A 22,659-nucleotide genomic window follows, 5' to 3' on the forward strand; every position below is an offset into this window, starting at 1 on the left:
GGCCTCTGGCTCCCTTCTCTTCTCTCTCCTTTCTTCTAAAGACAAAAACAAAATTCCTATCATTTCTTTCCCCAGCAGTTTGACGCTGATCAGCTCTTTGAGTCTCACCTCTGTCCCTACAGCTTATCAGAGGATTTTTCCCAAGAGAGCTTCCCTTTCCATGCTGTGAGCATTCCAACTCTGACCCCCACAGAAATTTCACAATGTTGCATCCAGCCCCCTACTATCAGATCCAAACAGCCCTGAAGCTCCATCCTGCCTCTGCTCCTTGAGCAAGTCACTGCCATTCTCTGTACCTCTGTGTCTCAGTTTTTAGCATGTGGGCGATGACAGGGCCCACACAGGGTGAGCAGTAAATGGGGCAAATCAGGTGAAAGCGAGGGGAGCCGCTCTGGATGTGCAGGTGTGGGTGCTTGATATCTGATCAGTTAATGTAGTTGCGCTCTGTCATCGTCATTTGGCTCCCCCTTCTCGAAAAACATGCTCATTACCTAAGTCTAGGGCAAAGGCTGACGGGTCCTTTATTAGCCATTTCCCACTAAACAACTGGGATAAACGGGCAGCCCAAGTTAAAACATACTTTCACAGGGACTTCCCTGGTGGTTCAGTGGCTAAGACTTCGCACTGCCAATGCAGGGGACCCAGGTTCAATCCCTGGTCGGGGAATTAAATCCCACATGTTGCCACTAAGATCCGGTGCAGTCAAATAAATGGTGCTCAGTCGCTACAGTCGTGTCTGACTCTTCTCGACCCCATGGACTGTAGCCCACCAGGATCCTCTGTCCATTGGATTCTCCAGGCAAGAATACTGGAGTGGGTTGCCAAGCCCTTCTCCAGAGGATCTTCTTGGCCCAGGGATCCAAACTGCATCTCTTGTGTCCCCTGCATTGGCAGATGGATTCCCTACCACTGTGCCCAATCAAATGAATAAAATAATTTTAAAAATAGTTTCACAGAGAATAAAACAGTTTCCAAAAAAATTATCCAGATACAGTTATTGTACAGTGGTACAGCTACATCTTCCAAGAAAAAAAATTCAAAATCTGTTATAGATACTTATTTGATTGATAATTACAATGTTTAGAGAATGTGCAGCACAGGGGATAGGGTGGATTCAGGGTGGGATGGACTTGAGTCCTGTCTTGCTTCCAGGAAGACTCAGCAAGGATATTAAACATAGAAAAGGCCTCCCAGTGATCCCCAGAGGGTCACCATATTGAGTGTGTGAGTGTTCAGGTGCTCAGTCATGTCCAGCTCTTTGCAACCCCTTGGACTGTAGCCCACAAGGCTCCTCTGTCCATGGGATTTCCCAGGCAAGAATACTATAAATGGGTTGTCATTTCCTTCTGCAGGAGATCTTCCTGGCCCAGGGATTGAACCTGACTCTCCTGTGTCTCATGTAATGCAGACAGATTCTTTACTACTGAGCCACTGGGGAAGCCCTGCCATATTGAAGGCAGTGATATTTACCTGAGCCAAGGCGAATGGAAAGGATGAGCAAAGGCCCAGAGGCAAGAGATCCTGCTGTCCAGGGAGACAGGCGGGTTCTTCTTGGCTGGAGCATGCAGCTGAGCAGCGAGTAGTCATGCAGTTCTGGCAATCTGTTTTGCCACTCCAGGTCTCAGTTTTCAGCTGTAAAATGGGCATAATCACAGAGTCTAGTATTTAGAGAAATTGCCAGGATTCTTGAGGTCACTCCTGTGATGCTCTTAGGACATAGCTGGTACAGTCAGTGGCTGTTAAGGGTTTTACAAGGACCTCTTTGCAGTTTGTAAAAGTATTCTTTTTAAAAATTTGTGATTGGCCTTTCAGCAGCTGAGAAGTTGAGCAGATGGCCTGGAGGAAGACTTTGGATTTCATCGTCCTCCCAGCATTTTGACCCTCTCCCGAAGCCCCTGGCTAAAATGGTTTGAACCCAGGAAAAAAAAAAAAAAATGTGATTGGAACTTCCTTGGTGGTCCAGTGGTTAAGACTGTGCTTCCACTGCAGGGGTTGAAGGTTTGATCCCTGACCTGGGAACTGAGATCCCTCAAGCCAAGCTCACCGCAAAAAAAAAAAAAAAAGTGATTAAAAAACAAAACAGAAGGAGAACATGTACTGTGCACCAACTGTTAATACTCTGGAGACATCAGAGTGTTAACTGTTGGGGCCAGAGGAATACATCTCTGGATACACCTTGGAATGAAGTGCTCCCTGCCAAGTGGTGTAAAACCTGAATTCCTTATAAATGTGTCATTGACTAGGAGGCAACTACCCCAGCCTTTCTTCCTTTGAATAGTTTTGCTCCCTGCTGGCCTGCACACATCTGCTCACATAAAGCTGTACCAGCAAGTACAGGGCTTCCCTCATACCTACTGCACTCAAGTGGGCACCCTTGGGCAAGACACCTGGGCCTGGAAACCACTCCCTTCCAAAGTCAGCAGGATATTGGCAGCATCATCTGGATAGCATTTCCCAAAGTAGGCATCTCCAGGATGCTCTGTGTTGGGATCTCCCCATTTTCCATAAGTTCCTCAGTTGATTCTTCTGCCTCACACAGTCTGAAGCACTATTCTGAGTGCTGACTGACAACTCTAACTTTTTCTAAGTGGACAGGGTTACATTGTTGCCATTGGTGGAGAAAGTATCAACAATGAAACCATACTTTCAAGTTGGGTGTTTTGAAACTCTGACTGAAGACCTGTCCTGCCCAGACTTCATATGTGATACATTGTAAAGTCTTTTCTACCATGTGATAAGGATTTGAACTCCCTCAGGAACTCCTTCCTTGAGTCCCTGCATTTCAGGAGGATGAGGTCTTGAATACCACAGTGATGCCATTCTGAATGCAAAGTATCATCTTATGCCTTTCAGGCTCCTGGATCAGATAAACTGAAAGTCACTCTGTGATTTACGATGTTATCATGCTTATCTACTAATGTGAATCCAGATTTCCTTGATACAAAATAAAACTAGATACTGAAACTGTTTTTAAAAAACTGGAGCAGTCTCAAAATGCATATTCTTTAAAAAAAGCGACATTTGTGGGACTTCCTTAGTCCAGTGGCTAAGACTCTGGGCTTCCAATGCAAGGAGCCCAGGTTCCATCCCTGGTCAAGGAACGAGATCCTGCAACCACAACAAAGACAGAAGATCCAGTGTGCTGCAACTAAGACCAGGCACAGTCAAATCAATCAATACGTAATTCTTTTTATTTGAAGTGACATTGCTCTTGTTGGTTAATTTTGTAACAAATACCTAAATGTTACAAACTTGAACTGGTAAAAGAAGTTGTACCAATACTTATAAAATAAATGTACAGCAATAAAATCCTGCTGTTGCTTACATATAGGATGTTATGGAAAGACTCCCCCCATTAAAAACATAAAGAGGGTTTGAAATCACAGTTGGAGACAGTGGAGAGCCATCAAGGGCTGTTCTTGGCTCCCAGACCAGCTATTACCAAAGGTTCTGCTGACCAGAAGTGACCTTCCTCCATGTGTCTGTGCCTGACTTGCTGAATCTGCCTTGGAGGTGTCTGAATCTGCCTGGGAGGGCATGGGCACTTCCAGGTGGGCTGGACTTGGGCTCCCTCCCCAGCCAGGGCTTGGGATTGTTCGTGATTCTATGTCACAATCACGGCAGTGGTACAAGAAGTAGCACTGCAGTCGGGCTCCTACCCCAACTCTGGTTAAACATTTAATTGGGTCCCAGTCCCTTCCTGGTGGCAGAGGAAAAGAGGAGAGGTCTGAGCACCACAGGTCTAGTTTTATCTTTTGCTAAAAAAAGAATTCCACCCACCACTCCCAGCAATTAATCAAGCCTAGGATTCAGTCAAAGGCTCAGGGGTTCATGGTTCTTTTTTGCTTTGTTTTTGCAGCATTTTTTCTTTCTTTTCTTTTTTTTTTTAAAGCAGGTTTAGGTTTACAGGTTTGGGCATGTCACCTCACTTCCCAGCCTCAGTGTCCTCGTCTGGACAGAGAAACAGTAGGGTGGGAGGGGTAGAGGAATTAAACATCTTAATAGATGAAAAAGATTTGCACGGTGCCCAGTGCAACAGAGGCACTCGCCCGACCAATGATGCTGCTTGCATCAGGTCACACGGTCAGGTAGGTCGGGCACATCCTCATCTGTAAAGGGGAGGGAGGAGCCTGGCAGGACCCAGCAGACATGCCAGCTCCCTCTCCTTCTTCTGCACTCCCTGCCCCACAAGGAGCAGAGCCATGGGTGCTGCTCCCGAGAGTGGACACGATGCAGGGAAGGCGGACTTCCTGCCCAGGTGAGTGCCAGGCCCACTGGCATTATTACCCACGAAGGAATGCGGGCACCATCCCTCCAGATCACAGGCCACCCCACTCTGCTGCCCTGTTCCCACTCCCACGGCCCTCTGCTCCTCCCTGGGCCCCATTCCTGCCCCTGCCTCACCTCCTGTCCACCCTTCTCACTCGGTGGGAGCCTCCAACAAAGTCAGAGACCCGCCAGAAAGCCACCCTCCAATCCAGACAGCCCCACTGGGGGCAGGGGATGGGAGAGGCCACCTCCAGGTCAAGTTCAACCAGTTCCTATGCCCAGTGGACTGCCTGTGTTCACCTACTTTCTCTGGGTCTGGGCAGCAAATGGTCAATCCACACCAGAGCTTGCCAGAGTGGATCCTGGATGGGTTTTGAGCTCTCTGAGCTGGAGCTGTGTATGCCATGAGGCAGGAATGTGTGACGAAGGACTTTTCCTTTTCTTCTCTAGAAGTATAAACTGATGGACAGCAGCTCAGAATGTGTGGTCAGCCGGGTAACAGGCAGAGGGGCAATGATTTCACACTGAAGTGCAGTATTGGGCAAGGATTGGGGTAGGTGGGAGAGATTGGCAGGAGGAGGCTGCTTTGGGGATCACAGAACATCAAAGCTGGAAGACCCTGAAGGATGAGCAAGAGAGTCTTCCTAAGGTGAGGAGGCAGAGGCCCAGGGAAGCCAGGTGAGCTGCTGGAGGTTTCCCATCCATCAGGGCCAGAGACCCTCTCAAACCTGGGCTTTCTGACTCCTTCCTTTCTTCCCTACATCAAGTCTTTCTCTCCCTCCGACACAGCAGACATGGGATACCAGGTATCGAGCTGGGCATGAATGAAAAATAAAATTTTCTCCACTTTCCAGCAACTCATGCTAGTGGGTACCAGAGGGGGCAGCCTGTGAACAATGATCTTGAAGGGTCCAAGCAGTGGCCTGGGGGTCCCAGAGGGCTCCCAAGAAAAGCGGCATTTCAGCAGACTGAAAGATAGGCAGGGCAGGGCTTGGAAGGACACGTCTGAAGGGCAAGTCATGGGAGCTGTGGGTGCAGGGTTGTCAGCCTGAGGTGGTGGAGCACAGGCAGATCCTTAGAGGCGGAAGGGAAACGTCCTTCCCGACAGTTCAAGACCAAGGTCAGGGGTATCCAGCCAAGGGCCTGCTCCTGGGGGTTGTCCTCTGAGCATATGGGTCCTGGCACCTGCTGGGTGGCCTGGGGTATAAGACAGCAGAGCCAACGCTCCTCCCACTTTCCCTCTGAACACACCCTTCCTGTTGTGACAACTCTGTTCTCTGTGTAACTGGTTCCAGCCCATGGCTTGGGTTTCAGATTTCACCCGAGCACTCATTGAGGCTGATGAAGTATCATGTGGGCCCTGGGGACAGCCAGCCCGCCAAGCCCAGCCCTGCTAATTACAGGTCACAGCTTTCTTGTTAGGTGCCCAGACAGCAGGCACCCTAAGCCAGGCCCTCCCAGGGACCAGGCCTGGGAGACTGTTATCGCTCCCTCATTCAGGCAGTCTTCACTCTGCACCGGCTGGGACACAGCACCTGCTGCGTGCCCAGGGAGGATCCGAGGGGCCGGACTGGCCCTGACTTCTCCCAACCCTCCATACCAATCACAGCTGCCACCCAAAGGACCGCTTTCCATGGGGACAGCCCCACGATGGTGCTTTATATATGAGAACTCCTGCTTCCTTACACCAGCTCCACTTTGCACTTGGGGAAGCTGAGGCTCAGGGGGGTAAGATGACTTGGTCAAGGTCATAGGCTTAAGCTGGCTTAAAACTCAACATTCAAAAAACTGAGATCATAGTACCCAGTCCCATTGCTTCATGGCACATAGAAGGGGAAAAGGTGGAAACAGTGACAGATTTTATCTTCATGGGCTCCAGAATCACTGCAGATGGTGACTGCAGCCATGAAATTAAAAGATGCTTGCTTCTTGGGAGGAAAACTATGACAAACTGAGACAATGTATTAAAACGCAGAGATATCACTTTGCTGACAAAGGTCCATCTAGTCAAAGCTACGGTTTTCCAAGTAGTCATGTACAGATGTGAGAGTTGGGTCATAAAGAAGGCTGAGTACTGAAGAATTGATGCTTTTGAACTATGGTACTGGAGAAGTCCAAGGGACTTCTTCAGAGTCCTTTGGACAGCAAGGAAATCAAACCAGTCAATCCTAAAGGAAATCAACCCTGAGTATTCATTAGAAAGACTGATGCTGAAGCTGAAGCTCTAATACTTTGGCCACCTGATGTGAAGAGATGACTCACTGGGAAAGGCCCTGATGCTGGGAGAGATTGAGGGCAGCAGAAGTGGATGACAGAGGATGAGATGATTGGATAGCATCACTGACTCAGTGGACATGAATTTGAGCCAACTCTGGGAGACAGTGAAGAACAGAGGAGCCTGGTGTGCTGCAGACCATGGGGTCACAGAGTCGGACACAACTGAATGACCAAACAGCAAGAACAAGCTCTCATTTGGGGAAATATCAAGGAATGGTGATTTTTTCCCCCCAGTAAGGAATTGTTTTGTATTTACAGGCTTTGGTGTCATTGAGCTCTGAGATCAGAAAAAGCATCTATGAGAAATTTGGATAAACATGTGAGGAGTTATATGAAAATGTTTGAGGCCACCAGACTCATACTCAAGCTGGGGGAAAAGGGCAGGATGATTTACTGAGAGGAGAGAGAGGTGAGAGTAAGTTAAGTGTGAAGTGAAAAATCGAGGGCAGGCAGATGAGAGTGGCAGGCACCGGACCAGAAGATGGTTTAAAGCCTCAAGGACATGGAGCTTTAACTGGGTCTCAGGAACGGGCAGGATTTCGATGGGTGGGGATAGGGAGGAGAGGATGTCAGGTTGTAGGACCACCACTGTGGTCCCCAGGCAGAGCTGTGAGGCTGGGACAGGGCCTGAATGGCTGGGGAAGAAGGATGCCCAGAGGTTTCCTACCGCATCTGCAAGTAGGAAACCCACTCCAGCCAAGGGACAGGCCTTTCCAGGTGCTGGCGCTGGTGTTCCAAAGGTGCTTCCAGGCTGAAGGGATTCCTGGGCTGCTGTTCATTAAAATTTTCCATTCATCCATCCTCCAGTTTCCTTGCTTTCTCAAAGCCTTTCTGTTTGGGCTCAGTCGCCTGGAGGCATGAGACACAGCACCCTCCTGTCAGGAAGTGAACGTAATGTCACCGTGACACCCCCCTCCCCAAGTTTTTAAGGCTGTGACTCAGCTTTCACCCAACCCCAGCCTCTGCCCGGTCAGCCTCCCCTGGCATTCACCCTCGTTCCCTGCTCTCCAGCTCTCCTCCGGAAGCCCCCAGGTAGGGTCTGGAGCCTGCTGCCCTGGGGACAGTGGGAACAGAGGCGGCAGATCCAAGAACAAAGCTGTGTGATCATCATCACTGCCAAAAATAGCCCAACAGCCACCAGGGCCGCCCGGCCCAGGTGCACAAGCCCAGGCACAGCCTCTTTTCACCTGACGAGGAAGGACGGCCTTCACCCTCATGCCATCAGGCATGCTACGGAGACAAGGAAACAGACTCAGAGACGGGAAGGAGCAGACCCACGGTCACATAGCCAGTCAGTGGGCAGGGCTCCCCTCCGCCCCCAGACTCAGATTCCAGCGTCAGGCTTTGAAGTCAAAGACTTATTTAGCACCTACTACCCAATGGCAACCCACTCCAGTGTTCTTGCCTGGAGAATCCCAGGGACGGGGGAGCCAGGGGGCTGCTGTCTATGGGGTCGCACAGAGTCGGACACGACTGAAGCGACTTGGCAACTTAGCAGCACCCACTGGCCACTGTTCTGGGTACTGTGCTGAATGAGATGACAAGCCCCTCTGGGGAGAGGGACACTCACAACTCAGCCAGTGAACAGAAGATAAGCTCTCAGCCCCCTGGAGCCTGGCCTGTCCTCTCCCCACTAGCTGTGCCAGGGTGGCACAGGCACCCTGCTCTCTTCCCTCCCCAGGCCCTGAAGTGACTTCTCCAGAAATGGGTGTGCATGCTCAGTTGCTCAGTCATGCTGGACTCTGTGACCACATGAACTGTAGCCCTCTAGGCTCCTCTTTCCATGGTATTCTCTCAGTGCCATACCGATCGGGCCAGGGCTGTTTTGCCCTTGCAGAGTTGATAGTTTTCTGATGGAGAAAGTAAAAAAGCAAGGAAATACCTAAGATAACTTTGCCTGGTAATCAGTGCCTTGAAAAAAGTCAAAAAAGATGGTAAGAGACTGATAATCAGGAAAGTTTCTCTGAGAAAATGCTCCACATGATCAGATGGAACTGACCCCATGGAAATCAAGGGGAAGGTAATTCCAGGTAGAGGGGCCCGCCAGTGCTAAGGCCCGGAGGCAGGGGTGAACGTGAAATCCTCAAAGGTCACTACAGCTCCTGCAAAAGGGCAGAAGGGAGAGCATGGTGGGAAACGAGACTGGAGCTTGAGTTTATTTTAAGTTACAGGGGAAGTTTTCTGGGAGGGCCTGAAGCCTCAGATATGCTCTGACTTTTGCTTTAAAATTTAAGAGAAAGGGAAGACCAGCATAGACAAGAGAATCAGAGAAGTTTTCATGGAAGAGTCAACAGAACTTTCTTACCACAGAATCATAAAAGTCCAATCTCCTAGGGGGAATGGAAAATTCACCTCTTTAAAACCGTTTCTACCAAGAAAACTGAGGAATGGTTGGTCCATCAGCACACGAAAAGATGCTCAACATCATTAGTCTTCAGGGAAAAGCAAATCAAAGCCACAATGAGAAATAATAAAAAGAGAAATAATATGTGTTATTCAGGATGTGGAGAAACTGGAACCCTCACACACTGCTGGTAGGAATGTAAAATGGTGCGATTGCTTTGGAAAATAGTTTGGCAGTTTCCCAAAAAGTTAAACATACATTTACCTATGGCCTGGGCTTCCCCGGTGGCTCAGATGGTAAAGAATTTGCCTGCAATTTGGGAGACCTGAGTTTGATCCCTGGGTCTGGAAGATCCGCTGGAGAATGGAATGGCTACCCACTCCAGTATTCTTGCCTGGAAAATTTCAGGAACAGAGGAGCCAGGCAGGCTACCGTCCATGGTGTCACAAAGAGTCAGACACAACTAAGCAACTAACACACACACACACACACCTATGACTTAGCAGCCTACATATCCACCCAAGAGAAATGAAAACACCTGTCCATATAAAAACTTGTACACAAGTGGTCACAGCATCATTACTCACAGTGACTAAGAAGTGAAAGCAACTCAAATGTCATCTACTCGGTAATGGGTAAATAGAATGTGGTGTGATGAAATATCAGATCAGATCAGTTGCTCAGTCGTGTCTGACTCTTTGCGACCCCATGAATCGCAGCACGCCAGGCCTCCCTGTCCATCACCAACTCCCAGAGTTCACTCAGACTCACGTCCATTGAGTCAGTGATGCCAACCAGCCATCTCATCCTCTGTCGTCCCCTTCTCCTCCTGCCCCCAATCCCTCCCAGCATCAGAGTCTTTTCCAATGAGTCGACTCTTCGCATGAGGTGGCCAAAGTACTGGAGTTTCAGCTTTAGCATCATTCCTTCCAAGGAAATCCCAGGGCTGATCTCCTTCAGAATGGACTGGTTGGATCTCCTTGCAGTCCAAGGGACTCTCAAGAGTCTTCTCCAACACCACAGTTCAAAAGCATCAATTCTTCGGCACTCAGCTTTCTTCACAGTCCAACTCTCACATCCATACATGACCACAGGAAAAACCATAGCCTTGACTAGACACACCTTTGTTGGCAAAGTAATGTTTCTGCTTTACAATATGCTATCTAGGTTAGTCATAACTTTTCTTTTTATTCACGATGAAATATCATTCATGAATAAAAAGAAATGAAATGCTGAGATACACTGCAACATGCATGGACCTCCAAAATGTGATGCTAACGGGAAGAAACAAGATGAAGCAAACAAACCAACCCAAATCCCACATATTATAAGAGTCCATTTATATTAAATGTTCAAAAAAGACAAGTCTGTAGAAACAGAAAGTAGATGAGTGGTTGCTAGAAGTACAAGTAAGGAGTTATTGCAAATGGGCCTGAGAGGTCTTGTTGAGGGTGATGAAGATGTTGTTAAACTGGATTCTGATGATCGCTGTACAACTCTGTAAATTTGCTAGAGATCATTGAATTATACACTTAAAATGAGTGTGCAGGAGACCTGGCTTCGATCCCTGGGTCAGGAAGATCCCCTGAAGGAAGGAAAGGCAACCCACTCCAGTATTCTTGCCTGGAGAATCCCATGGACAGAGGAGCCTGGTGGGCTACAATCGATGGGGAAACAAAGAGCTGGACATGACTGAGCAACTAAACACAAGTACATAATATGGAAATTGTTGTTATTGTTGTTTAGTCGGTAAGTCGTGTCTGACTCTTCGCTACCCCATGGACTGTAGCCTGCCAGGCTCTTCTGTCCAAGGGATTCTCCAGGCAAGAAGACTGGAGTGGGTTGCGGTTTCCTTCTCCAAGGGCTCCCCCTGACTCAGGGATGGAACACGGGTCTTCTGCATTAGCAGGTGGATTCTGTTCCACTGAGTCACCAAGGAAGCCCTTGTATGAAAATTAGACCTCAATAAAACTGTTCAAGAAAGATGCTTTCTCCTCTAGCACCGACCGGATTTTATGTTCCGTGATAACCAGGACTGACCCATCTTGTTTAGCAAAGTGTCCCCAGGACCTCAAACAGCTAAGTTACACAGTGAGCACCCAATGGGTGGAATGGGAGAAGGAAGGAAGGAAGCCTATAAAAAGTCATAGTCTTCAGCTGGGGGCACAACGCTTCGAAGCCTCCCTCTCCCACTTCTCTCCCTAACACCCCTGCTTGGAAGACTTGCCTTCACAGCTGATCCACTTCCTCTTCAATTTCCCTGCTGCACTTTGACCCCGCTGTCACCAGGCCTATCACAGCCCCTGCTTGTGAAGTCCCAGAGCCCCTCTCAAGACTGAGCTCAATGATCGCATGAAGCTCTGGTCACTCATTCCTGCATCCTGGCTTCCCTGAGATGCTGAGCCTTCCATGAGAGGCCTCGGTCTTCTGCCTGCTCCTTCCCACCCTCTTCCTGTTGTTCCTTGGGGTCCCCACCCTCGGACAATTTCCGGGAGTATTCCTCCCCAGCTGCATGCCATGGGTCCTCGATTCTATGTCACCGTGCAACTGCAGATCCTGAGGGCCAACCTGACATCCCGCTGGAGAGTCCCCAAGATTCCTCAAGCTCAACTTCTCTAAAACTAAAGTCATCATCTTCCCTTCAGCCCTGCATGAACGGTACCTCCTTCCAGAAACCTGAGTTCTCACGTCGCCTCCTCACTCATCCTCCCCGCCAGGTCCTGCCAACGTTCCTTCCAAACACCTCTTTTCTCTCCCAAACACTACCAGCTATCGTCTGGATGACCCTTCTCCCATCTGTTCTCCAGACTGTAACCTGAGTGAACTTGTACAGGTTAAAATTCTTTGAACTGCAGCCAACTGTGTGTAGCTAAAATTAGTAGTGGAATCACAGGAAGGAGACAAGCGGTGTTTCATGCAATCAAAGGAAGAACTGAAATGTCAAGACTAAGGGAAGAAAGTGACCAGACAGCCCCCAGCTTAAGCCTCTGACGCTCTTGGTTCTTTAAAATAAAAAATTCAGATTCTGCTGTGCTGGCCTTAGCCGTGGCACATGGGCTCTTTCATTGCCATGTGCAGGATCTTCGTTGCAGGAAAAGAGGTTTTTTATTTACAGCATGCAGGAATCTAGTTCCCTGACCAGGGTTTGAACCCAGGCCCCCTGCATCTGGCACGGAGTCTTAGCCACTGGACCACCAGGGAAGTCCCTCATGGTTCTTCTTGCTGAAACACATCTTCAAGGGTTTCCACTGGGCCAGCTTGTGGTGAGGGGCCCAGCCTGACCTGAGCAGCCCAGACATGTCGCCAGGACCCACTTTGGGGATTGAGCTCCTTCCAGACCAGGAGAAATCACCTGTGCCCAGCAACCAGCCCTCCCATCCCCCCAGCAGATCATATTGGCCCTGTAATCCTGAGCATCTCTATTCAGATACAGCCCAGAGAGCCAGCTCTCTCGAGCACTGCCTCCCACCCATCCAAAAACCCCTGCAGGGTCACAGTCAGCTCTTTCTAGGCTCTTCGTGGCCCCTCTGAGGGTCCACCAGAGCAGCCTGCCCTTTGAGCTCACCCACCTCTGAGAATGTTCCTTTTTCATCTCTCTCAAACTGAACTCTGCAGGGCAAGGACTTACTTCCTTGTCTTGCTCAGCGGTGTGACCCAGCACCCGGTGCTGTCAAACCACTAATGCTCCTTCGATATTGGGTGACTTAATGGAAAGTTTCTTCCCTGGTAGCTCAGTCCATAAAGAATCTGCCTGCAATGCAGGAGACTGGGCTTCCATCCCTGATTAATGGAAAAGCAACTCAATGGACATAAGTTTGAGCGAAGTCTGGGAGACAGTGAAGGACAGGGAAGCCTGGCATGTTACAGTTCATGGGGTCACAGAGTTGGACACGACCTAGCGACTGAACAACAGTGGAAAAGCAGGGGAATTCTGGGTGCAGTGGAGACATTTCTGCCTGGGGGAAGATTGTGTAAGAGAAGAGTTTGCCTATAAGTCTGGTAGAATTATTTTCTTCTTAACAATTATTTATTTATTTATGTATATCTATTTGGCTGTGCTGGGTCTTAGTTGAAGCATGTGGGATCTAGTTCCATGACCAGAGATCAGAGTGGGTCCCCTGCAGTAGGAGCGTGGAGTCTTAGCCACTGGACCATCTGGGAAGTCCAGAATTATTTTCATTCTTATTCTGAGTACAAGATTCAGGAACTGAAGCAAACCAGTGACTTTCTCGATACACAGTTGTTACATGGAAACAGTATTATTTCATAGCCATGGATGATATGACCTCTCTGAACAGCTCTTGGAAAAATACTTTTGTTAACATGGCAAGGTTTACTTAATTCTGCTTTAAAGGTTCAAACCCCTTTTGTGCACACGCCCCCTGCTGGTCAACTGAGAATTGCTCCTGGCTCTCAAGACCTACTACCCAATGAAGCCACCTCTTTCCCCAGTCCTCCCACCCTCAGCTCTTCCCTTCTGTGCTTCCCTGCAGCCTCTTCCCACCTCGACCATCTTCTGAACCACCCCTTAGAGTCACATCTCTAAGAACATCTCCCTTGTCACACTGTTCCTCAAAAACATTCAATGGCTCCCTAAAGCCAAATTCTTGAGCCTGGCATCCAAGATCCTTCATAATTTGGCCCTGAATCCTTTTTCTGAAATCATCTCTCATTATCCCCCGCCCCCCTCCCCCATCCAGTGTCTACTCATTCTTCAAGACACCTCAAGGACGGAGTAGGAAATGGCAACCCACTCCAGTATTCTTGCCTGGAAAATTACATGGTCAGAGGAGCCTGGCAGGCTACAGTCCATGGGGCTGCCAAAGAGCTGGATATGCCTTATTGACTGAGCCTGCATACATGCAATGTATAATACATACTTTCTATTGCTGTGTAAAGCAATTAAAGATCTTTCTCCAAAGAAAAAAAGACACCTCAAGGAAATGACCCAGGTCACCCCACCCACTGGGGCAAGCGTTATCTATGCCTCTTCTCTGGCACTGAGCCTAAGCTGTCTCTTTTATCGTTCTTACAAGAAACAGTCTGTGAACTCCTAGAGGGCAGGCCCCAGGTCTTGAAACTAAAGTGACAGCAAAAACTATTAACTAATGCTGACATGAATGTGAGCAAACTCTGGGAGATAGTGGAGGACAGAGGAGCCTGGTGTGCTACAGTCCATGAGGTCGCAAAGAGTCGGAGCGACAACAATTGAGTCTGAACGACAACAATACGGATTGGGCACTTTTGCAATCCTCATCTTCCCTTCTTCCGATGGCTTTGTGAGCTAGATGGGGCTGAGATTTTAATCTCCACCATGCAGATGAGAAAGCAAAACTGAGTCACACAGCAAGCAAGCAGCTGCGGAGGGAGCGGGTGCGGGTCTTCTGATACCAGATTCTGTCCGTGCAGCTACCCCCTGCACTCTCCTTGGTGCACCTTCCAATTTCCCCAAACTTTTTTTTTCTTGTTTACTTTTATTTATTTGACTGTGCGGGGTCTTTAGTTGCAGCATATGGGATCTAATTCCCATACCGTGATCGAATCTGGGCCCCCTGCACTGGAAGTGAGGAGTCTTAGCCTCTAGACCACCAGGGAAGTCCCCCCAAGCCTTCTGAATGGCAAGTGACAACCAGTGTCTGTTGATTTTATAAGCCTCCAGTTTCAACCCCTGAATCCCACAGTGACCTGGTATTCCCCTGCCTTTTCCACAGGAGACAGCACGGGGCGTTGTGAAGAGCTGGATGAGAAGTCACGGGCACCGGGTCCCAGCGAGCCTCTGCTCTTCCCTGGCTATGTGACCTTGGGGAGTCACCTCCTCCCACCAGGAAGGACTGGGCAGCAAGCACTCTGTGTCTCTCAAGTTAGGGACTGGCTTTTTGTCCTTGCTGCTGTTTGTTTTTAATTTAGTAGGCCCTTAAGGCTCTGTGGGAAATGTAATTTGAAAAAGTTGAAGAACTATACTGCTGTCCCCAGCTGCACCTGGGTCTACCTGGGTTTCCCCTCCCCTTACCTGCCAGTGAGGGAGGCGGCTGCATTCCTGGGCAGGGACACTGGAGGCCAGCTTCCGTCCTAAGCTGGTGCGGTGGCAGGGGAGGGGTCCTCTGCTACTGCCTCCCGACTCACAGTGCCTGCGGTACCATCTAAAGAGAAAAATGTATTTATCTGTTTCTAAGACTGAACAGGGCTTCTGCCAGCCTTGGGGAAGGAACCAATCTTTCTTAAAACCCAGCCACGTCAAAACTAGGACTTCCCTGTCTGCCTACCATGCGGGAGACCCGGGTTCAATCCCTGGGTCGGGAAGATCTCTTGGAGAAGGAAATGGCAACCCACTCCAGTATTCTTGCCATGGAAAATCCCATGGATGGAGGAACCTGGTAGGCTACAGCCATGGGGTCGCAAAGAGTTGGACACAATTGAGTGACTTCAGTCACTCACTCACATCAAAACTAGTGAAATCCCCCATGCTAAATCATTAAAGATTCTCATAGTCTTACATTCTTCAGTCAAAGACCAGGAACAACGCTTCCATGGGTGACAGGTGGATGAATTGCTTGTTGCCTAGAATGGCCTGGGACTTCAGGGCTTGTGGGAGGGAGGGTGCTGCTGGCTGAGGTGGGTCTGGGGAGGTGGGCTTTGCCCTGGATTGGCTGCTCTGAGGAAGGGTAGGCGATTTTGTGACCAGGTGTCTCAGTAAACCTCGTCTATGGTGGTGGTCAGTGGGGGAGCTCGGGACAGATGAGAATGGTGATTGGGGGAAATCAGTTCTGTGGCCAGGAGAGGGTAGGGGAAGCGTGTCATCCTTTGGCTTGGGTGATGTGGATGCTGCTCTTCGGGTTCAGACGCAGTGGTGGACAGGCTCTCTCTTGATGGCTGGTCACACGGTGGCCTGGTCTCAGGCTGCCCGTCTGTGTGATTGCTTACGTTCTGCAGGAGAACACCAAGCTCTGAGGGCCAGGCCCACTCCTGGCTCTCAGGGCTGGTTTTTCTTCTTCAGGGACAATGTCAGCAGACAAAACTCAGCACGTGAGGTCTCTCCAGCTAGACCAGCCTCAGGTGCCTCTGTGGAGCCCCTCCTTTATTTACTTATATGTTTGGCAGCTCCAGGTCTTTGTTGCAGCACGTGAGATCTTCGAGCTTCATCGCGGCACATGAACAATCAGTCGTGGCACGTGGGATCTGGCCCCCCGACCAGAGAGGGAACCCAGGACCCCTGCACTGGGATCGTGGAGTCTCAGCCCCTGGACCACCTGGGAAGTCCCTGTGGGCCCCTTTTATGGTGCCTTTCTCACCCCGCACCCTCTGCCGTCGGGTCTAAGGCTTGGGACAGAAGGTGAACGGGGAAGCACAGCCCTCGCTCTGGGGCTGGGCACGTCGGAGGCCACCTGGAGCCCTGTGACAGCCCAGTCCGCGCTTCTAGCCGGAATGGGAATCGGATCCCGAAGCATGAGCTGTCTGGTGCGCTTGGCCATTACAGAGACCCTCGGCAGGAGGGAGCCCTTGAAGTCACTTCTCTGCAGCCCACCCTCACCCCTGGAGGAGCCACAGCTGCATCTGAAACATCAGAAAGGCAGCTCCTGGGGTGGGGGAGCGGGGAGGCGCTGGCGGCAGTTGGGGGAAGAGGCATGGTGGAATAAATGGGAGCAGGGGTGACAGAGGGGGCCAAATTCAGGAGGCGGAACCCCCAAAGACTCAGTTCCCAATGGGAATGAAAAGGTGAGGGTGGAGAACGGCTCTGAATGAGACACCCGAACCAGGACAGCCCCGGGGGCACCTGGGCTTGTATCAACAGAAACGCCAGGTCAGTGCCTTTACTGTCCTTTAGGCAAGAGAGTCACCCCCAACCTACATCAGCGATTGTGTCCACAGAAACACCTTGTCTGCCTAATGAGAAACAGGAAGCAAAATCTGATGGGTGTTCCTGTTGCCCCGCAGGGATCCTGAAATGCCCCAGGGCACCCCACTTGGACGTAGCTCCTGGTAAGTGACACAAAAGGACGCCCTGTGGGCACTGACCGCTGGGCAGGGTCCCTGCAGCGGACGCTCACCCACCTCCCTGGACCACAGGAGGCTCATGGCCTGAGGCTGGGGAGACCAGGGAAGCACCTCCCCTGGCTGGCTGGAGAGGCCACCGAGCTGGAAAATGGACCTGGAGGGAGAACGCACCCTGCCAGTGTCCTGGAGGAAGGCTGACTCCGGCAGAGACGAGTCAGGTGAGTTTGGGGCTGGTGAATACCATGTATGGAGGGCTTCCAGGTTCTTCCAAGCACGGGAGGCTTTGTGGGGTGCACTGAAGAACCGCCCTGTGCTGGGGGAAATGGCCACAGGTCAGGAAAATCCTTTGGGCTAGAGGGTGCAGCCTGATTGTATGGGAGGGGGCTGAGGGCCGAGTTCAGTGGGGCTCGAGCAGTGGTCCAGGCGGGAGGTCCATTGAGGAGCCTGCCACCAGGCTTGGGGACTGCTGCGCTGGGAGCGGGGGACAGGTGGGAGGACTCCTTCTTTTTGGGCTTGAGCACCTGCTGAAAAATACTGGGGGAGCAGCCCATGCAGTAAGCAGGCAAATGATGAGTTTCCTCTGTGAAAAATCAAATAGAATCATCCTGAAATTGATCAGATGTTACGGCCTTCAGACTTTGGGACCTGTCCTTCACCCCTCAACCTTATCAAACAGAAAAAAGTAATGGGAGCCGATAAGAAAACAGAAGTTGTTAACCCAGACGATTGCAAAGGGGGACACCACGGCTGGAGGCCTGGCCCAGTGACCTCACAGTCTGTTTACAGCCTGACGGTTTTCCAAGGCCTGCTTCGGACACCACGTACTTCCTCCCCGTGAGTGTACTGGAAGTATCCAGAGGAAACATCTGCTCTAGAACATGACATCACTCATGTCACTGTCAATATTTGATATAAATATATTTAACAGGCATTTGCTCTCGCTTAGCAACCTGGTCACGGGCTCGCTGACTTCTCCCTTCAGTGAATCAACTTCCCCCACGCTCAGGCTGCGGGCTCATTCCCAGCTGGGGACTCCACCCTTTCCAAAACCAGGCAGCATAACAGAGAACCTGGATTGGAAGAACTGGTGGGTGGAAAAGCTGTGATCAGAAGTGGAGGGTGGAAGCCCCCAGCTTCGTGGAGGATTAGGCCCCCTCCTGGGGAAGAAAATGTGATCAGAGCTGGAGCAAGAACCAGCTGGGGTGGGCGGTAGCACTTTTTATTTCTGAGGCAAATAAAATCAATCCCTTTTTATCCACTAGGAAGCAAAGGTCCAAGGAACACACTAATAAATGGCAGAGCTGGGCCTCAAGCCCAGGTCTGACTCAGAGGCTCAAAGCCACACCCATCATCCACACCAGGCCTGAATGTCAGGGAATACACAAAGTACGCTGATCAATAAGCTGGGGCCATTTCAGGCTTAACGTGAACGCAGCAGACAAGTTCCTACAAATTGCAATTTGTTTGAATTTTGTACTACATTTCACTCATTCTGTATTGAAATAGGAGAAGGCAATGGCACCCCACTCCAGGCCTCTTGCCTGGAAAATCCCATGGACGGAGGAGCCTGGTGGGCTGCAGTCCATGGGGTTGCTAAGGGTCAGACACGACTGAGCAACTTCACTTTCACTTTTCACTTTCATGCATTGGAGAAGGAAATGGCAACCCACTCCAGTGCTCTTGCCTGGAAAATCCCAGGGACGGGGGAGCCTGGTGGGCTGCCGTCTATGGGGTCGCACAGAGTCGGACATGACTGGAGCGACTTAGCAGTAGCAGCAGGGGCTTCCCTGGTGGCTCAGTAATGAAGAATCTGCGTGCAATACAGGGGATGCAGGAGACGCAGGTTTGATTCCTGGGTAGGGAAGATCCCCTGGAGGAGGAAATGGCAGCCTGCTCCAATATTCTTTTGTGGAAAATCCCACAGAGGAGCCTGGCGGGCTACGTATAGTCGTCCATGAGGTTGCAAAGAATCGGACATGACTGAGCGAGTGAGCACACAGCACACATATTGAACTGCTGCTGCTACTGCTAAGTCACTTCAGTCGGGTCTGACTCTGTGTGACCCCATAGACAGCAGCCCACCAGACTCCTCCGTCCCTGGGATTCTCCAGGCAAGAACACTGGAGTGGGTTGCCATTTCCTTCTCCAATGCATGAAAGTGAAAAGTGAAAGTGAAGTCGCTCAGTCATATCTGACTCTTAGCGACGCATGGACTGCAGCCTACCAGGCTTCTCTGTCCATGGGATTTTCCAGGCAAGAGTACTGGAGTGGAGTGCCATTGCCTTCTCCACATATTGAACTAGATCCATGTTTTATATTCTTTTTAAAAATTATTTTATTTTTGGCTGCGCTAGGTCTTCACTGGTGCTCTTTGGCTTTCTCTAGTTGCAGCGAGAGGGGGGCTACTCTGTCGTTGCAGTGCCTGGGTCTCTCATTGCAGTGGCTTCTCCTATTGCAGGGCAAGGGCCCTAGGGCACACAGGCTTCAGCAGTTGCCCCGTGGCACATGGGATCCTCCCGGACCAGGAATCGAACCCGTGTCCCCTGCATTGGCAGGCGGATTCCTATTCACTGAACCACCAGGGAAGAAGACCTCTGTGTCCTTGGCACAATTACATAACAAGAAAATCTTATTCCTAACGTTGTAATGGCACATAGGTGGGGAGTTGAAAGAGAAACTCAGGACAATGAGTGAAGCATTAGTGAACAGGTGTCAAACGTGACAATAAAATGTTCTAATAAGAGAACACCCCCAAGGGTGATTCAGACGCATCGATCGCTCTACAGAGGTACGTGGGTTGCCTCCCTGTATTTCTCTGTGGGTCATGGGAGTCCAGGCTGGCTTGCTGTAAACACATTGTGTCAAGAGCTTATCCTGCCGCCAGTGACTTGCCAGCTGCACTTACCTCTGCGTCTGCGGCAAGCCCGGAGGCTGATGTCATGTAAGCCACATGGCGGGAATTGTCTGGGCTTATCTGACCGACAGGCTCACCTACAAAACCCAGTGCATCTCCTCAGAGCACCAAGACAAGGGCCTTTGTAATGATAAATGCTGAGGCGCTAATATTTCTAGTTGCCTGTTTTCCTCTAGATCACAGTCGAGTTGAGAGGAATGAAACCAAAGTAGTTGTCAGATTAAATACTTTGCTTTCTCACAGCAGCATGGTTCTGTAAGATACTCAGGTTTGGGTTTGGGTTTTAACTTAGTGCCAAATTTTAAAAATGTGACCTACTTTATAATAAACTAAATCACATTCTGAAGCTTTTCCTTTCTGTCCAAAGGGCTCATCTTATACATTCGTGAATTAGTTATTCAGCCCTAATGAAATAGATTGTGATACTGTGATTTTTAGGAAATATGTATTTGGTCTCCATCTCCTTTCCCAGCATACAAAACCTTTGTAATTTTCTTTCTAAGAGCTAAGGGACATGTGTTATATTTAGTTTTGTTTCCAGTTCCTGAAACTGCTACAGAGCAGAAAGGTGAAATGCGTATCTTTTGTTATTCCTAACAAGTCCCTTTCAAGCAAACCAGAGTTTGTGCTACGACTGGTGGCTGGGGCTCCTGGATGGCCTTGGATGTGAACTGGCTGCCTGGGGAACCAAGGCGTACCCCTCAATCTCCGAGGAAGAGAGGGGGCTGGAGGTGGAGTCAGTCGCCAATGGCCAGTGATTTAATTAATCATTGCCATGCACTGGGGCTTCCCAGGTGGCACAAGTGGTAAAGAACTCGCCTGCCAATGCAGGAGACATAAGAGACGCGGGGTTGATCCCTGGTTCAGGAAGATCCCCTGGAGGAAGACATGGCAACTCACTCCAGTATTCCTGCCTGGAGAATCTCATGGACAGAGGAGCCTGGGGGCTAGCAGTTAATAGGGTTGCCAAGAGTGAGACACGACTGAAGCGACTTAGCATGCACGTAGGCATGCCTATGTAATAAGGCTTCCATAAATAGCCCCGGACTATGGAATTGGAAGAGCTTTCAGGCTGCTGAGCACATGGACGCGTTGGGAGGGTGATGCTCCCAGAGCGAGCACGGGAGCTCGGTGCCCCTTCATCCATACGTTGCCCCGTGCATCTCTGCCATCTGGCTTTTCCTCAGTTGCATCCTTTATGTAAACTGGCAATGGAGTAGGTAAACTGTTCCCCTGAATTTTGCAAGCCCCATTCACAAATTAATTGAACCCAAGGATAGGGTTGTGGGAACCTCCGACTTGGAGCCAGTTGGTAGGAAGCAGTTAACAACTGGAATTGTGATTGGTGCCTGAAGTTGTGAGTGTGGCGGGCAGTCTTGTAGAGTTGAGCCCTTACCTGTGGGATCTGACTCCATCTCCAGGTGTCCGAACAGAGTTAACCACAGGACAGTGGTACCCACCCTTTTTGGCACCAGGGACCCGTTTCATGGAAGACAGTTTTTCCACGGACCAGGGGGTGAGGGGTGGTTTTGGGTTGACTCAAGGGCATTACGCTTATTGTGCACTTTATTTCTATTATTATTACATCAGACCCACCTCAAATCATCAGGCATTCGATCCTGGAGGTTGGGGAACCCCTGCCTCCAGGGGTAGGACATCTGGGGCCACAGCAGAATTGCTTGGTGTGGGAAAAATCCCGATAGCCTGGAGCCAGAAGTATGGTGAGGATGGGAGTGACAGAGAAACAGGGACGTTCCCCCAATAACAGACTTCCTTAACCTTTCAAAGAAGTGCCTTTATTTATTTACAGGGTTTAGGAAAGGGGAAAAAAAAGGTCTAGAAAAAGGAAATTCCAAAATAGGTGTCCTCGGCAAGGGTTGGGCGCAGTGACAGATTTTGACCGGGTCCGGGCTGTAAGTCTCCGTCTTGCCGGTGGTCACTTCCAGGTGGTGAGGACGGTCCTCCCGGCATCTCTCAATCGGCTCCCTTTGGGCCCCAGCGACTGGCCTGGCCGACTTCTCAGCTCTCGTTCAGCCCCGTCACCCTGCGCCAGCTCCTCGTCATACCTAGAGACAGAGGCCATCTCCAGGGTTCCCGTGGCGTCGCCATGGCAACCAGAGAAGCAGCCTGCATGCCTCCAAACTCACCTGCCCAGCAGGTGGCCTTGGCAGCCCACCAAGGGCCATCCCAGGCCACAGAACACACGAGCACAACCTTGTTAAACTGTCACTGTGGACGGGTCCCACACCCTGCAGTTGATGTTTTCATACAGGCCACCAGACAGGGTCTGGCAATGGCCACAGGGAAAGGCATGACATACCAGGGTAGCCAAGGAGACAAGCGATGTCTGAAAATACATTACACTCAGCACCTCGCTCAGCATCTGTGGGGCGAGGATGACTAACCCTGGTCCAGACAGGGCACGGGGTGTGAGTGACCAGCCCAGGAGGCGGCAGCCAGGACAGGGAGAGGCCAGTTTCACCTCCACCAGCCATGACCTACCCACCCCTCCCCATCAACGCTCCTGCATCGGGCTTGTGCAGTGCTAAAGCACAGCCCGGGAGGGACGTACAGCTGGTGCTTTTAAACCAGAAAGAACCTAGAACCTCAGCGACCCTGACCATAAGGCATCTGGTGACCTTTTCTTGCTGGGGTGGGGCCCCCACGAGAGGGGTGAAATCCACAGGCCCTGTTTCGGGCCCTGGCACTGCGGACCTCCATGGACAGGGTCTCCTATCCCTCCCAGGGCTTCCATCACCCTCCTGACTCAGATCCGTAGGCATCATGAGTCCCACTTCCTGTTGGAGGAAATTGGGGCTCAGAGAGGTTTATTCAGTGGGCTAAGGTCACACAGCTGGTACGT

General features: G+C 50.4%; 1 protein-coding gene, 1 long non-coding RNA gene and 1 other non-coding gene across 11 annotated transcripts in view; 2 read left to right on the forward strand and 1 right to left on the reverse strand.

Annotated features, from left to right (window-relative positions):
- The first annotated feature begins 593 nt into the window (after window positions 1–593).
- On the forward strand, window positions 594–666 carry TRNAG-GCC (transfer RNA glycine (anticodon GCC)). The gene has a single exon. It is a non-coding gene; the product is annotated as a tRNA-Gly (tRNA).
- Window positions 667–14,606: 13,940 nt separating this feature from the next.
- LOC133248490 (uncharacterized) lies at window positions 14,607–17,831 on the forward strand. Its single transcript, XR_009736729.1, has 3 exons — window positions 14,607–16,867; window positions 16,955–17,100; window positions 17,559–17,831. It is a non-coding gene; the product is annotated as an uncharacterized LOC133248490 (long non-coding RNA).
- A 3,739-nt stretch (window positions 17,832–21,570) lies between these two features.
- TTLL1 (TTL family tubulin polyglutamylase complex subunit L1) overlaps window positions 21,571–22,659 on the reverse strand; it is a 35,185-nt gene continuing 34,096 nt past the window's right edge. For 8 of the 9 annotated variants that reach the window (XM_061418775.1, XM_061418774.1, XM_061418773.1 and 5 more), the window contains one exon: window positions 21,571–21,862. In XM_061418775.1, the coding sequence (XP_061274759.1) occupies window positions 21,733–21,862 (130 nt within the window). In that variant the 3' untranslated portion in view covers window positions 21,571–21,732. The remainder of the gene's footprint in view (window positions 21,863–22,659) is intronic. The other variant, XM_061418780.1, reaches the window with a different exon arrangement.

Source organism: Bos javanicus, chromosome 5 (genome assembly GCF_032452875.1).
Source record: "Bos javanicus breed banteng chromosome 5, ARS-OSU_banteng_1.0, whole genome shotgun sequence".
Classification (NCBI taxonomy): Eukaryota; Metazoa; Chordata; class Mammalia; order Artiodactyla; family Bovidae; genus Bos; species Bos javanicus.